The following is an 18,301-nucleotide window of genomic DNA, read 5'->3' on the forward strand; positions in this document are numbered from 1 at the left end:
ACAAGGTATATATCACTACACAGTAAACATTATATTACTTGTTTAAGTGCCTTAGTTTTAATATTTAGTCTTTAATTTTGATTGTAAACAGAACGCGCCTTTTTATATTGATTTTTATGGGCGTATAGACGTATGTTTATTTATTTGTTTATTAGCAGTAAGTCATGCTGTTAAATTGTAGATATTCTATCAATAAAAATGGCCACAGCCAAAATGTTTATGTTAAATGTCCAACAAAAATTGTCAATATAGGACCATGTTTTGGTATAGCCCCAATATAGAGCTATATACCGATTTTAGGTATTTAGAGGATTTTATCTTTATTTATTTATTAACCGAACTGGCTGATATTTAACATTTGAGGTACCTTGTAGACACAATACCTCTTCACCAAGATATATTTTGATATAGCTTCATATAACGGTACCTCCCGATTTTCAGTATTTTGAATATTTTAGCAAAACCAGATCTAATTTGACATTTGAGGTTCTCAGTGGTCACAAAACTTTTCCAATACAAATTGTCAATATAAGTCCATGTTTTGGTATAGGCACCACATAACAGTACCTCCAGATTTTCGGTATTTTGAAGATTTTAGCCAAATTTTTTAACCGAACTAGTTGTAATTTGCATTGGAGGTTCTGTGTGGTCACAACACTTCTGAAAAAAAATTTTCAATACAGGTCCATGTCTTGGAATAAACCCCATATAACGATACTAGCTGTTATTTGACATTTCAGTTTCTTAGTGGTAGCGACACTTCTCCACCAAAAATTGCCCATGTTTTGGCAGAGGCCCCATATAATGATACCACCCAATTTTCGATATATTGAGAATGTTAGCTACAATTTTTAACCGAACTATCTTTAATTCGTCAGTTGAGGTTCTAAGTGGTCACAACACTTCTTCACCAACAGTTTTACAGTTAGAACTCCCACTGATCCAAAAACGTCTGCACCATAAATTGTGAACATAGACCCAGGTAATACGGTAACTCTCGATTGCAAGTATTATGAAGTTTTCAGACCAAAGTAGCTATTGCTTGGTATTTGGGGTTTTGAGTGGTCAAAAACGTCCGATTCCGCCCGATTTCAGGTATTTTTAAGGTTTTATCTAAATTTCGGACCAAATTTGGTGTAATTGGTAATTAGTATTCCCAGAGGTCGGAAACTTCCTATTTATTTTAGTTCATAATATTTCATAGTGTAGGGTATAAAAAGTTCGATCCGGCCGAACTTTACACTTTTTACTTGTTAATGTTTAGATACATTTCATTTCAATATTTTTTCTCGAATTTGAAATGGAAAATTATTTGCCCAAATACTCATAATATTCTATTTATATGGAATTCTGTAGCCATAAATAAGCAGAAAATTACATCCCGAAATATTACATGAACCTTGAATGTTTATGATCTTGATCTGCTACTGGAATTTTTGTTTATTATTGTATGCAATTTTTAGGCACATAACAGACATGGGTGACAAATAAAACGTGTATCTCTTGAAAAAATAATAAAAACAATATGGGGACAATGACATTTTGATGGAGATCAGCTTAAGGCAAAAATTCTGTTTATTTAAATTGAGATGCGATGACATTCAATATTCGTTTCTTTTTACGAAATGTGGACCAAGTGAAAGGCCCGGTATTAATTACACATTGTGTAAAAATCGAAAACGTCAGTCGATTGTTGACTCTGTCGTTGTTGAGGTGGACGGTGGTATTGCCAATATTTAAATATAAACAGTTTTTTAGTGGCAAAAATCAACTAAAAGTGAATTTTTGTGTTTTATAAAAGTATATTTTAAGATCATAAAAAAGCATAAAATGAAGGTAAGTTATTTCGATCAGTAGGTTATTTTTCCACAAGACATCAGAAACGTAAGACATTTCAAAGCAGATATAGTGAATTTCCCTGGTAAGATTAATTGGGGTTTCACAGCATTTTCTTTATCTGACGCCATTATATGACATGACATGTGTAGACTAAAAAGAAAAAACTTTTTAAGAATAAAATAAACAATTATAAAAAAAATTTAATTTAATTTATTATACAAGTTTGAGTCAATTTATTTTGCTACACTAACATATTTTTGCTAATTTCGTTGCAGGTCTTTCTCGGTCTGTTGACAATCTTCATTGCAATAGCATCTATCAATGTTTGTGGAATAAATTGCCAAGACGTGCCATCAGATGATCAACACAAAAATATCGATGTTCTACAGCAATTTGAAGCACTTCCAGTTGCCGATGAACATCCAATTGATCAATACAGCACGGTTCGAAGAGCTCGCAATGACGCTGATAATTTCGTAGGCTATATTGGTGGCGGTAATGGCGAGGGTTTTGAAGAAGGTGCTGGTTCTCATGATGCTCTAAAAATCATCGATGGGTTTGATAGAAATCAAGGTCTATTTGACAGTTACGGAGTTCCAATTGCAGTGTAATAATAATTCTAATGTAATTTTAATATAATAATTGTAGTTTCTAAATTAAAATAAATTAGGTAATAAAAATTAAAAAAAAAAATAATAAATTGTTAAGCTGAGATACATTGTACGAATGAATGAAGGTTTATATTAATTCATTTCAACAATGACTGACTCGTTACCTATTTACGTTGGTCGATACAGAACCTTTCCTAAATTTCCAGTCGCAACCATCATTTGCTTTTTTAGGTTTTTAGGCTGACTATACGCCCAAAATTTGTCTCATTGAAATAATGGATTTGGACCCCAAGTATATTAGGACGAAATCCGTTTCAGACAATTTGGAATCGATTTGGCCATGTCTGTCGGTCTGTAAAGCGGATCAAGATCCAAAATTCGTTTACTTCTTCCGATACCTCCCACACAAATTATCAACATTTTTGGAACAAGTTCAATTTAGATACCCTTGTCGGATCGGCATGAAATTGAACAGGTTGTGCTCGCAGAAAAACGGTGCATTTTTTCGGGGACAATTCCATACTATCTGACTTATTGTCCCAAATATGATGTCCAAAAAACACGGTTTTCAGAACAAAACGGTTTTGGGTTAACCGAAATTTTCAACTTACTACTAAAATTTTCAAAAACCGGTTAACCCGGTATTCTAATATGTACAAAATTGTTTATACTTGATAAATATTTTTTTTAAATGGGCGGCAAGGCGTAGAATAAGTATAACGACTTTGTGCCTACACGCAGAGAAAAAATATGATTAATCCAACAATATTCGAAGAACAAAATATGTATTGTAAAGATATTGTTTGAGTCCGTATGCAGTATTGTGAATCCAACAATCGTTTTTGTTAATTTCAACAATTGTTTTTGTTAAATCCAAAAATAGTTTTTTTTCAACTGGACAATATTTTTTTCTTTCCTTCGACAATTTGTTTTTCTCTTCTGTCAGTATTCGATGCCGTGGTGAAAAACCCATTGTGCAGAGTCTTGTTTGTATGACAGGATGACTTTATCTTGTTTTTTTTTTTTTTGTGTATGTATGAGATTCTTGTTTTAATTTGTTTCGGCCTAGTAAACCAATCGTACCGACATCGCACATACATAGGTTTCAATCAGGAAATTTTTGGCCAAAACCCTATTTTTGAAGTTTCGAAATTTTAATTTTTTTTTGCACAGAATAATAAAAAACACATCAAGTCATCTGAAAATAATTAGTTTTTGTAAATAACGTTCGTATTCGTTGATTGGCGCAGTACCAAAGTTGACACTTTTTTTATGTAAAAATAAAACAGACTTTGTGCTGTAAAATATACAATTTTTGTTGTATTGCGTCGCTGCATAAATATACTGAAGTGAGACCAGAGTTATTATGAATCAGGAAGCTGTTAATGAGTACTTTCATAATATTTACAAAAAGAACGATGAAATTTGTAAAATTAGCGTAATAAAATCAATGTTTTTATATATATTAAAAATGATTTTTTACAAATATATTTTAAATATACTTAAACTTTAAAAAAAAATGTCCAAATATGTCCACCTCCAAATCGAATTTGTAAGATAGCGGGGGGTCTGTACTAATAAATTCAGAAGTCAAATCGTGCTCAAATTTGCCACAGTTAAAATAAAGTGGATTTTTCTATTTTAAGATGGGAGAATTTTTTGTAAATACCTGTTGTGACTGTTCGTAGTATCCAATTGAAATAGAACGGTAATACGCACATCTATCAACCGATTTTCCTTAAAATTCATATTGAAGGGTTTCAGGATGTAGAAAACAAGTATGTACATTTTTTTGAAAATAGGTCCATTTTTGCCATAGCCCCCACATAAAAGTACCGTCCGATTTTAGATATTTTGTGCATTTTAGCGACACTTTATGACCGATTCGGCTGAAATTTGGTATTTTGACCTCTTGGAAGATATGAATCCTTCGTACCAAAAATTATTAACATAGGTCAATGTTTTGGTTTAGACCCCACACAACGGGGCCACCCTGTTCAACAAATTTTGGCAGTTTTTGGTCATTTTGGTCGATAAAACGTACGAATTAGTGTTTGTACATATTTATTATAAATAATAATTAATTTCAATACAAAATGGACGATGAAATAGTTTTGGCCAGAAAATTTCGATTTGGGACCATTGTGCATCGTAACGACATCGGAACAAAATTCGGACGTTACGTCCGGTTTCGGATCCGAAATCGTAACGAAATTTCGGAGCGAAATCGGATCGGTTTCGTTTAGAATTCGGAAGAAACTCCTTGGGAAATTCGGAATGCGAATTTTTTGCTCCGAATTTTCGTACAGATTTCTGAACGATTTCGGAATAATCTCGTATGAAAATCTGAGTGACCTTCCGAATGTTCGTAAAGATTTCTAAACGATTTTTTAATATTGTCATATGAATATCGAAGGAAAAAATTTTTCTCTGACGCCTCTCTTTTTTTTATTGATCAATTTTTCTTTGTTATGTTTTTTTATTGGAATATTGTAATTTCAAACGTATCTAATGATTTTCGCTGTTGGTATCATTTTGTAATTATAGTAGAACAATGTAAACTTTGTGTACGAATATGTTGAGTCTATCAGCACTAGCTTGAATTATTATATGTTGCACTTATATTTAAAATATTTAAAAATTGTTTATGCGAATTTTATAACCAACTGTTTTGTTTTTCGATAACAAACTAAAATGTTTCTTGTTAGATATATACCGTACCGATAGATATATATTCGTACCGAAATCGGAAGAAAAACATTAGCATATTCGAAGGGAAATTTACTTCCGACATTCTCTCCGAAATCTGATCCATTTCCTCTCCGAAGGCATCGTTTAGATATCAGAACGAAATCTGAACGATTTTGCATCCGAAATTGTTCAGATGTGTCGGACATCCAATATTTGGTTTGATGGGTGCTTTGTTTCATTCTTCTTTGTGTTTTGATGGTTGAGTTATACCGGCACAATCTGAGAAGTGGTCGTAATTTGGGTTTCCTCTTTTCATGTTTGTTATGGTTTTTAATTATTCTTTATGTTGTGGTGGCAAGTTGTTTTTTTTTTTTTCTATGTTTGGAGCAAAAGGTGGTATTTTTGGATTTGCATTACAATGCTTGGACAAAACAATTTTTGGAACAAAAATAGATATTTTTGTCCCAACAAAAGCGAAAAATATTTTTTCTCTGTGTGTAAACTATCTTTAAATGGGAAGTTTTTGTGGATTCTGAAACTACGATGTCCATAAATGAGAAACATAAAAAAAACGCTGGAGGAGTTTATAAATAAATCGCCGCCAAAAATTCATATTTTTAGGGGTTTTGCTTGAAAATGACAAGTTGTATCAAAATGGGGCAAACGAAAATGTTGTAGCTGTGAAAATTCTTTGCAGGATGACCTCTATAATTTTTTAAAAAACAATGTCATGACTACAATGTCCCAATTTAAACTTTGGTCTGTTCCAGTACTGCAAGAATCTCCTAATTTTTACTATTTTTTTTCGATAACATAAAGGAAAAAATGTTATCGTAGTAAAGAATAGTAGCTTCATTCAGGTTCTGGAACAGAGCACTTATATATCTCAAAAATGGTACAACCTAGGAAAAATGACAACAGCGAATCTTGTAGAAAATGTTCACAACTATAAGCCCCATTTCGATGTTTCCATATATTTATTCCTTTAAACTCTTCCAACAATTATATGTTTGGATTCAAACAAATATGCAAAATCCAAAATTCTTTTGAAATTCCATTTGAACAAATTTAAAAATTTTTTTGCGAGCAAATCGTTTCGCTTTCACAAAATTGGCCGATTCGTGCAAAAGTTATAGCGGTTTTTATTCTCATTTAAATAAAAGATTTAAAAAAGTCTTATTTATTTTTATGAGAAAATATATACATAAATCACTAACAGCACTCCATATCTATTCGTAGATGTTTATATATTTACTAAATTTATTTTGATTTTCGCGAAAAGTCAACAAATAATAAAAAATCTTGAAGTAAATCCGAATTATCCTGCCTCAGAGTCCGTACAAACCTCTAAACAATAAATTAAAAATATCTACGGAATCTAGACAATGCATAGACAAGTATAAACCCGAAGTTATAGATATTGGGTATATAAATTGCATACATATTATAGCAAAAATAAACTAGAAAAACTTATTGTTAAAATATTATTCGAAATATATTTTTTGGTTCGATTAGAAAAAAATATATGGGAGTTCTCCAACTATTTCGCTAAAATCCCATACAATAATTTATGTATACTGCTAAAACTTAATCAAGAAATATGGTTTACCATTGCGAAAGCTCAACTGCTTACGGTGATGGTGATAATTTATAAGGATAGGAAATTAAGAGAATTATTCATCTTACAATCATTCCAAAAATTATGGAAATCAGTTGATGCACATCCGCTTTGGGATACAGCGAATCAATCACTTTCAATATTTTCTCATATTTCGATGTTTCACTCAGTGGCCAAAGTGTGCAGTCAGCTGCATCACACAATGCATACGATTTTGAGGCGCATCCAAATATTCTTCAAAAATGTTGCTCAGAAGATTTTAGGTACTGTTCTCTTTGGCAACTAATCAATATTTTCCCGTTTCCATTGTCCTTTTTGATGTTTACTCGGTCTTTGTTCAGAAAAAAAACTATGTTTGGTTTTTCTGTATATTCGATATTGGTTATTTATTAGAATGTAGATTTATCAATTGGTTATTGCTTATATAGACATCTGGGGTGCTTTTGAAATATTTACCAAAACAGCTCATGTAATGAAGAACATGTTAATAACAAATTTTCGTAGAGGACAGATCCGGTTATCTCAATTTTTGAACCGGATATTGCGACATTTATTAGAATGTAGATTTATCAATTGGTTATTGCTTATGTAGACATCCGGGGTGCTTTTGAAATATTTACTAAAAAAGCTCCTGTAATGAAGAACATGTTAATAACAAATTTTCATGGAGGGAAGATCCGGTTATCTCAATTTTTGAACAGGATATTGCGACATTAAAACCTATTAACCGATTAAGTTTATATGCATACCATTACAAAGCTTGTAGAGTTGTCAATCAAACGAAATTAATTCGCTGATTGAAACATTGCTAGTTGCAGTGCTAGAACAAAAAACGCGTTTTATTGAACCGATTTTAAGGTTAAAAAATCGGTTTTAATGTCGCAATATCCGGTTCAAAAATTGAGATAACCGGATCTGCCCTCCATAAAAATTTGTTATTAACATGTTCTTCATTACAGGACCTTTTAGTGGTAAATATTTCAGAACAACTCTAGATATCTAGCAGTAACCAATTGGCAAGTCTACACACCAATAAATTTTTTCTGAACCAAGACGAGTAAATATCAAAAAGGACAATGAAAACGGGAAAATATTGATTAGTTGCCAACGAGAACCGTACCTTAAATCTTCTGAGCAACATTTTTGTAGAATATTTGGATGTTGAAAAATCTCATCTTGTGGTACATCTACTACGGTTCAAGAAATTAAGGACGAAAAGGATATGAAAGGAATTGAGTTAAAAGAATGAAATATTCTACAAAAAGATTCGCCAATCGATTTGATTGAAGACATGTATTTTCAAAACGAAGCTATAATAACGCCAATGAGAGATATGAAGCTATTTCCCAAGTATTATAGGAAAAAAAATTCATCACGCGATATCTCAGAAACTTGACCTATGGCGAAAATATCCTTTTTGGTTCTTAATATACTCACCAAGGGTTTTCATCTCCAAAAGGAATTTTCCACCCCCCCAGACTTTGAGTTCCATGAGATATACATTAAACGACATAAATTCGCGGGTTATATAATCTTATTATGAGTTTTGGATATTATAAAAAAAACCCGAAATTCCGGATTCAAAATGCCAGCATCAATTTTAGTTGGATGCAGTAAGTATATCGAAAAATCTTTCACCCGAAAGGGAGACGCTCGAATTCATCGATTGTAAAACATTTTTGGTTTTTACCATATATGTTTGCAACATTTTGTAACATATCTCAATTTTATATGTTTGGGTTCAATATATTTTTATACCCTACACCACTATGTGGGGGGGGGGGGGGGGGGGGGTATTATAAGTTGGTTTTGGCCAAAAAGTTTGTAACAGATCGAAATAATGGTCGTAGACCCATACTTATGTATACCAAAATGAATGTCTCGACGAGCTGAGTCGATCTGGCTATGTGTGTCCGTCCGTCTGTCCATCAAAACCTTGTAATCACGCTACAGGTCGCAATTTTGATCGGATCGTCACCAAATTGTGGTTGTTGGTTTTTCCGCAGGGGAAGAAGCCTATTGATTTTAGTGATGGTCGGATAATATTCAGGGGTCGGAATGGGCAAAAAACTTATTTGGAGAAAAAGTCAACGTTTTTGTCAAAGCGAATATCTCCGCATCTATAAGGGGTATATCAAAAGCAAAACCTGGTAACGAAAGTAGAAAATATGGCCTTTACAACGATGTTTAATAGGTTGTCGTAGGTGACCATACAACGATGATATCGCAATAGTCGCTAATACAACCCAACTTTTCATTTTTGAATGGTTGGGGAGCTTCCAAAAGCAAAGCCTGACTATGAAAGTATAATATCCCACCTTTAAAATGACGCAATGTAGGTTGGCGTAGGTGGCAAAATAACGGATATATAGCAATAGTCAGTAATACATCCCATTTTTCATTTTTTCAAAATCGCGCTACAGGTCGCAATTTTGATCAGATCGTCACGAAATTTTTTGTTTTAGTGTGGTCCCTCATAGAAAGAAGCCTATTGATTTTGATGATGGTCGGATAATATTCAAGGAAAGCAGAAAATATCACCTTTACAACGATGTAAAGTAGGTTATCGTAGGTGGTCAAGCAATAGAGATATCACAATAGTCGGTAATGCATCCCATTTTCCGAGTATTTTGTAATCACACTACAGATCGGGAGTTGATGCGGGTCCCTCTGAGGAAGAAGCCTATTAATTTGGTGATAGTCGGATAATATTCTGGAGTCCGAATAAGCAAAAAGCTTATGTGGAGAAAAGTCAACGTTTTTTCTTGTGCGAATATCTCCGCTTCTGGTAGGAGTATTCCAAATGGAAAGCCCGTCCATGGAAGAAGAAAAGATCTCCTTTATATTGATGCAAAGTATGTTGGCGTAAGTGGGCAAACAACCGAGATATCGCAAAAGTCAGTAATATATCCAATTTTTCCATTTTTTGTAATCAAGCTACAGGGTGAAATTTTGATCGGATGAAATGTTGGAGTTTGATGGAGGCCCCACAGAGGAAGAAGCCTATTGATTTTGGTGATAGTCGGATAATATTTTGGGGTCGGAATGGGGAAAAACTCATGTGGAGACAAATTCAATGTTTTATTCTTCGGGAATATATCGGCTTCTAGTAGGGGTATTCCAACGGCAAAGCCTGTCAATGGAAGAAGAAAATATTACCTTTACATTGCACAGTGGATCCACATATATGGAGAAAGTGGAAAAAATATTTCCAGTGCAAATATCGAGCTAATGCACTGGTTACAGCTTTGCGAATATTGTTTTAATAACCATGGGCGTAGCATTCTCCACTCTTTCCCCTCTGGAGGGGGTATAAGGTATGAATTGTTTTATGCCGTTAATACAAAATGTCATGAACAAAAGTAGAGATTATCTTATGATCAAAAATAGGCATGGGAAAAAAGAATAAAAACCCATAAAATAGCATAAAAACCCACCAATATAGCGGTTTAAAAAGACCGATATTTTTGTCTGAAAAATTGTAATTTTTTAATGTAGATGTTACAGCGTTTTTCCTAGAGGACATATACCGTAAGTCATATTTGAAAGAAAAATTCTTGACCTTTCAATTGATGCCAGTTATATTAATATACGTGTTCATATAACAGAGTTATACCCTAATATATCCGTAGAAACCATATTCTAGGGCAGCCTTAGTCTGCACTGGTACTAGATGGCAGCTCATATTAATACTGGAGAATCTTAAACCGATGACCTACATTGGAAAATTATTTCCGAGGTGGGCACTAGTGGGTATCATGGTTAAAACCTTAGGTCTAATTTAAGAATATGAGAAATATGATCGAAGTTGCATTAGAAAATACAATAAGAAAACATACAGCTCACTGGAATTCCACAAGAAGTAAAATCGTTTTTTTAATTAAGCTCTTACTTCCTTCTTCAAAATCCATTATAATATTTTGCAATACGTATTAATTTCGGGATATTATGAATATATTTACATGCATGTATAATGTAAGTTGTACTCACTACAAAAAATATTAATCAAATGTTCCGACTTTTGTAGCTATTCGAATAAAACAAAAACTAATATATTTTTAAAGAGGTCCATGTCCTAGGTTTCGGGTTTGCCAGATGTTTTACCAACAATTTGATATTCATTTTTTTATTTTTGGCCAATGTGCATTGGTGTAAAGTAGATACCACAATAGTCGGTAATGCATCCAATTCGTCCATTATTTTTGTAATCACGCTACCGGTCGCAATTTTGATCGGATGGTCACGAAAGAGGCATACTATGTTTAGTGGTAGTCAGTTTATATTCCCTAAAAGAAATGTTTACCAGTAAAAATCTTATGCACAGGGGTAGTGGTGTAGGGTATCACATGGTCGGCCCCGTCCCGACTATAGCCTTTGCTCACTTGTTACAAATATAGAACCCTTTATGCGAGATTATAATATTTGCGAAAAAGCATGTCATCGATTACAGAGATACGCGAGTAATATAGGTATTTTACCAAAAATAGAATGTGGAGGCACATCCGCGGTTTTTGAAGAATCTATTTAAAATAGGTGAATATATTGACGTATTTTTGATGGGTGCTACTGAAATCGGATGCGCATCCAAATCGTATGTACATTGGGCGAATTTTACCCTCTTTAATATTTTTTTTCATTGTGTGATGCAACTGACGGCACACTTTAACCGCTGAGTGAAACATCAAAATATGGGTAAATATTGAAAGAGATTAATTCGCTGTATCCAAAAGCCGATACGCAAAACAAAAATATATTTGGAATAATATTTTAGCAATAAGTTTTTTCACTTTTGTTGTTGCTATAATATGCAATTTATATACCCAATCTCTATAAATTCGGTTTCATACTTGTCTAATCATTGTCTAGATTCTGTAGATATGTATTTTTAATTTATTTTTTAGAGGTTTGTACGGACTCAGGGGCAGGATAATTTTGATTTACTTCAAGATTTGTTAAATATTTGCTAATTTTTCGCGACAATAAAAATAAATTTAGTAAATATTTAAACATCTATGAATAGATAGGGAATACTGTTAGCGATTTATGCATAGATTTTCTCATAAAATTAAACAAGAAATTTTGAAATATTTTTTTCTTTAAATAAGAATAAAAAGCGCAATATCTTTTCCGCGCATCGGCCAATTTTGTGAACGCGAACGAATTTGAAACCAACAATTTTTCTAATCTCTACCTAAAATCGTAGATGTGCTCGCAATTTTTATACCCTCCACCATATGGAGGGTATAATTAAATTTGTCATTCCGTTTGTAACACATCGAAATATTCGTCGGAGACCCTATAAAGTATATATATTATTGATCAGCATAAAATTCTATGTCGATTTGACCATGTCCGTCTGTCCGTCCGTCCGTCCGTCCGTCAGTCCGTCCGTCTGTCTGTCTGTTGAAATCAAGATACAGCTCGCAATTTTAAAGATAGAGAGTCAAAATTTGGTACAGAAGTTTTTATTACTTGCAGGATGGTTGGTATTGAAAATGGGATATATCGGTCTACACCTTCATATAGCCCCCATACAACGGTACCTCCCGATTTTCGGTATTTTTAAGGTTTTAGCTTCATTATCCTACCAAAATGGCTGAAATTTGGTACGTAGTCTTCTTTATGGGTATAAAACTTTCCCCCAGAATTTTGTCGGTATCGGTCCACACCTTTATATAGCCCCCATAGAACGGTACCTCCCGATTTTCGGTATTTTTAAGGTTTTAGCTTCATTATCCTACCAAAATGGCTGAAATTTGGTACTTAGTATACGTTGGTGGTATAAAACTTCCCCCAGAACTTTGTCGGTATCGGTCCATGCCTTCAGATAGCCCCCATAGAACGGTACCTCCCGATTTTCGGTATTTTGAACGCTTTGGCCTCAATATTCCACCGAAATGGCTGAAATTCGTTATTTCGTCTTCGAAGAGTTATAAAATATTCCAGAAGAGTATTATCAGTATAGGTCCACATCTTCCTATATTCCCATAGAAGCGTACTTCTTGACTTTCGGTATTTTTTAAGTTTTAGTCACATTCTCTTACCGAAATATAGGAAATTTAGTATTTAGTCTTCATTGAGCCTAAAAACTTTCCGTCAGAAATTTGTCGGTATAGATCGACATTTTGAAATAGCCCCTATAGAATGGTGCCTCACATTGTTTTACCTAAATTGCTGAAATTTAGTATTAAGTCTTCTTCATACACGAAAGGAAACTAATTATTCCAATTTACTTCAATACAACTTGTGGTGGAGGGTATAACAAGTTCGGCCCGGCCGAACTTAACGCCGTTCTTACTTGTTTTTTTTTTTCAAATGGAATTGCAAAACAAATTTGGTTTTTACCATAAACTCAAAATGTCCCTAAAAATTAATTTAATGTGAAATAGGTATCTGAGTTGCAAATGTTTTGATCAACACTGTATGTCTTAAAATTTCGAATACATACGTCAATGATCAATTCGAGAAGAGACAAACATCGTGGCCATACAAAAATAAATAAAAAATGATTTATTTACAAAATGTTGTAATAATTTAGTGAAAATAATAATTTAAACAATTTAGTAATAATCCTATGAAATTTATACATATATTAAGATTTTTGCCAACTTTTGGCAATGGGCTTGCCATAACTATCCACTAAACTAATATGGCCGTTAAAGGCGCCAAATGCTTGAAGCGATTTGAAAGTTTCAAATGCATCTCCAAAACTGGGGTAACCGGCATCAGTGACACCATCGCCGATACGAATTGTTTGCAATGTTTTAATACGTTCTGCCTTATGTTCACGTATTACATTTATCGTTGCAGGTAGTTGTCTCTCTTCAGATTGCTGGTGAAGTAGTTGCATTTGAACGACTGGTGAGGAGGAGGGTTGTTGATGAATAACCTTATATGTAGAAGTAGTAGACGAAGAAGAACTGGCATGTGGACTGTAGGCGTAATTTTGATGGTTATCATTTGAATGTTCAAAAACTCGAAATGTTTTCAATGCTGTATTGAAATTTGGTGATGCTGCAGATGATGGCAGTTGATGAATTACTTTGACCGTGTGAACTGGAACATCATTAAGTGTTTGAGTGAAATAAACGCCAGCCGAACAGGTTGTTGGTGTTGTCAGCATCAGCATTATTAGAAAAGTAAACAACAACATTAAAACAACCTATAAAATAAATAATAAAATAAATTATGTTAAGTCGTGTTGCGTGTTTTTCTTTTTTACGATTACATTACCTTGTTTATGACGAATTTCATATTTGTTGTTTTATTTGCTTTTAAAAGAGGAGATCGCAGGAAACTCCTACCAACCAGCTGCCGTCGTATTGCTTGTTACTCTAAACTGAAGCTGATTTAAAGTTTCAACGTTGTTTTATATGTCTCACATTTAATTGACAGTCAACTCTGGATAACTGTAATGGGTAAAATTGAGTTGTTTGATTAGGAGGAATGGACGGAGAAATATGTTAACTACCCCCGTATGAATTCTGTAGATTGTTATACTAAAATTTTATTTTATGTGTATATAGTGTGAATCTGCCGAGATGTAGTTGTTTTCCAGGAATAAATAGCAGTCTTGTAGTACGAATCTGTAATGACAATGATCAGAATTGTATAACATCATTCGTAAGAACATCTCCACCTCTCCATCAGTATAACGCTCGAACAGGTAATCTCTGAACGTAGAACTTTGATCTATCATGGGAAATTAACTGGCAAATATCTTGGGACGTGATTTCTATTGAGAGATACCAGTTCAAGATGGATGTTGTTATAAATGCAATTCTAAACGAAAGTAAAAAAAACCTTTAGTTCGGCCAGGTCGAACATTTCATACCCTCCAACATGAATATCCTGAACTAATATAAAATAATAAGTTTGTTTCCACCTTAAGTGCCAAATTTAAGCTAATTTGGTCTAAAAATGTAACCAAAATACCTGAAATTATATTATATTCGGTCTGAAAATGTAACTAAAACCATCAAAATACCCAAAATCGGATGGTATCGCTATGTGGGGGGGTTATTCCCAAACGTGAACCTCTGTTCACAATGTTTTGTGGAGAACCTTAATGGCAAATTATAGGCTGTGCGTTTAAAAAATTTACCTAAATTTCTCAAAATAACGAAAATTGTCAGGTGCCGTTATATCAGACCTATACCAAACACAACAGATAGCCACAGCATATTCCACTCAACTGGCCCAATTTCTTAATCAAAGCACTCCTCGTCCCGATAACATATCAGCAAAGGGCAAATTATTGCCCACTCGAGGCAAACAGCCGCAAAATCCATACTTGGATTTCAGAGACCTCCATGGAACCCATGGTATGACTAGGAGTGTTGTGGTGCTACTGAAGGGAAAAATGCAGCATATAGGGCTACTCTACAATTAACCGCAACGCGTATCGCTCGAGAGAGGTATCAGGAGAAAAGGAGAGATGAGAAACCTTTTTCCGCAGGAAAAAAAGAGAGATTGAAAAACGGGAGTGTGAAAAATCGAGATGTGCAGGAGCCAAAATGAAGTCCGTAAATTCTACCAAAGAGTGAAACATCAAACTGATGGCTTTGGTACAGGCTCATCCTCCTGTGGCGACACGCTAATAAGGTATATGCATCAGCTAGTTAGCAGCATCTGGCAGGAAGAACGCGTACCCGACGATTGGAACCTGAGCATCCTGTGTCCTGTCCACAAGAAAGGAGCTAAGATTGTATGCTCTATCTATAGGGGCATAAGTCCTCTTCCTTTTGCCTACAAGATAGTGTCAGGGATATTGTACGAACGACTAAATCCTATGGTCAATGAAATAATTGGACCATACCAATGCGGCTTTAGACTTGGCAAGTCCACCATTGACCAGATATTTACTCTGCGGCAAATCCTAGAGAAGATGCAAGAGATGCAGATCGACACCTAACACCTTTTTGTCGTTTATAAAGCAGCCTTCGACAGCCCCCTATGTTCAAAGGTATTCCATACCATGTCAGAATTTGGTATCCCCGCAAAGCTCATACGGCTTTGTAAAATGACCTTATCTGACACAGGTTAAGGCGGTAACGAACCCTGGCAAAAAGATTGATCGGACTTCTGTTATGTTAAGCGGCGTGGTTGTGACAAATCCGAAGTGATGATTTCGATAACTTTTGGAGCACCCCGATGGCAACTGGGTGAAGAGAGTTGCATTGTGACGTTTGTGAATTTTTCCAATCGAGAAGGTTTCCTAGTCGCAAAATCGAAAGCTGTATAGTACCACAACAGCACTGCACGTCATTTCCACATATATTGACCAGGGCACATCAATGAGTACTAGTACTACCCTCTAACATTGGGTCAGCATCTATGCAGTCATACGTGGCATTCAGGAACAAGAAGTCCAAACCTTCAGATCTCTACAGGCACAATATCTGCAGCCACATTATGCGGAGATGAAGCTCCCACTGAACGCACAGGTCAAATGTAATACACTCCCACCTTGCACGCTGAATGCCCCGGTTCGATTCCCTGGCAAGGTAATATCGAATCTTCAACGGTGACAAAATACCCTTCAGTGTAATGTTGACACCATTTCTTGAGAAATTCGTTCATGTAAAACTTCTCTACAAGTGGTGTCGTAAGTCATTCCGTTCGGACTCAGCGGCAAACAGTAGCTAATGCGAATCGGAATGCACCCATTGATATGAGAGAAGTCTCCCTTTTCTCTTCTGGGATGTTTGGGAAACATATATATGTATATACCTATATACCTGCTATAAAATGAGATATAGAAACAAGGTTTTCAGGCATGTTAGGAAAGATCTTCATGATCTAGAGAGAGAGAGAGAGGTGTAAAGATAAAAAAGGGAACCTCTAGATCAGCAGGTTTAAGTAGTATTGGAACCATATGAACACCGTCCTCGGAGATCACCCACCATCCCGGCAACGGATGGACAACAGATGCCTCTACAAATGTAAGTAGTTTGGTGCCACTAAGATTCCGCTGGTGCAGCAGCCCCAATTCCTATTGCGCCACGATTAATGGTGTAATGCAGCAACTTGCTCAACATACAATAACCTATCCTCGTTATTGAACTTGGATTTGGAAGCAGAACAAGTAAAATCGCTGAGTTCGACCGGGCCAAAGTTTTATACCCTGCACCTTTATATGGGGCCTATATCAAAGTGTGGATCTATGTTGAAAATTTTTGGTGGAGCACTTTTGTGACCACTGGGAAACTCAAACGTCAAATTACAGATAGTTCGCTCCTCAAAATACCGAAAACTCGGAGGTACCGTTATGTGGGGGCTATACCAGAACATGAACCTATTATGACAATTTTTGGTGAAGAAGTTTTGTGACCACTGGGAATATCAAGTGCCAAATTACTGATAGTTCGGTCAACAAATGTAATTAAACTCCTAGAAACACCTAAAATTCTGAGGTATCGTTATATAGGGGCTATGCTAAAACATGGAGCTATGTTGGAAAGTTTTGGTGGAGAAGTTTCGCGACTGCAGGGAACCTCATATAGCCAATTGCAGCTAGTACTTTAAAAAATGTAGCTAAAATTTTTAAAATACCGAAAATATGGGGTATACCAAAACATGGACCTGAAAATACCGAAAATCTGGAGGTTCCGTTAAATGGGGACTATAACAAACCATAGAACTATGTTGACAATTTTTGATGAAGAAGTTGTGTGACCACTGGGAACCTCAAATGTCAAACTATAACTTGTTCGGTTAAAATTTGTAGCTAAAATCCTAGAAATATAGAAAATCGGGAGGTGCCGTTATATGGGGGATATGTCAAAACGTGGGCCGATATAGTGCATTTTTTAACTTGACCTGTCTATGGAAACTTCACCTACCGGTTGTTCTATCTGCGATAAAAAAAGAAGTAGGAATAAAGTCTTTAAATTCCAATCCGAGGTATAAGTAAATCTCTTATTATGTGATAGGCCACCACAACGCCACCTTGGGAACTATAACTGTGATGGCTTAGGCGTGTCAGGAAGGAACTGAATGATGTAGAGCGGTGTAGGACACTAAGCAGGGCCAGTGTTAGTGGCTTCCTAACAGTTAAGCAGCTAATTGGCTCCATGAACATCTAAACACCTCATGTTCCCAATCGTTGTAATGCTCGGCTGCTTCCGCTCATAAGCAATTATGTCTTCGACTGCGATGGAGGCAACATTTTACACTTTTGAAAATTGTCATCCGATATTAGGACTAATTTCCACCTAACCCACACTACCTTGAGTATCACAGAGGTAAACACTATATCTCACTTGCTGATGATTAAATTGCGAACAAAAATAACCAGTATGAAAACTTACTTAAACTTATTGCAATTACCCGGAGTCGACTGTAGTATGGATTTAATTCGAATGTTCCAAATTTTTTGACAGATTAGAGAGGAGCAGCTTCTAATTGCATATTAAATTATGTTTTGGATAAAAAATTCCGTTCGTCGAAAAATTTCGAAATTATTTTTTATTAGAATGCTTAGCTAAAATCTTTCTCGATACATTTATTTGTATGTTTAACTTAAGCCGTTGTTTATTTA

The 18,301-nt window shown here is 34.9% G+C and overlaps 1 protein-coding gene across 1 annotated transcript; it reads right to left on the reverse strand.

Annotated features, from left to right (window-relative positions):
- Nucleotides 1-13,351: 13,351 nt before the first annotated feature.
- LOC141398232 (uncharacterized) lies at nt 13,352-14,120 on the reverse strand. Its single transcript, XM_073975504.1, has 2 exons — nt 13,993-14,120; nt 13,352-13,921 (listed from the first exon to the last, which is right to left on the reverse strand). The coding sequence occupies exons 1-2, from the start codon at nt 14,011-14,013 to the stop codon at nt 13,352-13,354; spliced, it is 591 nt and encodes a 196-aa protein (XP_073831605.1). The 5' UTR covers nt 14,014-14,120.
- Nucleotides 14,121-18,301: the final 4,181 nt, after the last annotated feature.

This window comes from Musca autumnalis, unplaced genomic scaffold (genome assembly GCF_047663935.1).
Source record: "Musca autumnalis isolate F117 unplaced genomic scaffold, ASM4766393v1 scaffold_3, whole genome shotgun sequence".
NCBI classification, from domain to species: Eukaryota; Metazoa; Arthropoda; class Insecta; order Diptera; family Muscidae; genus Musca; species Musca autumnalis.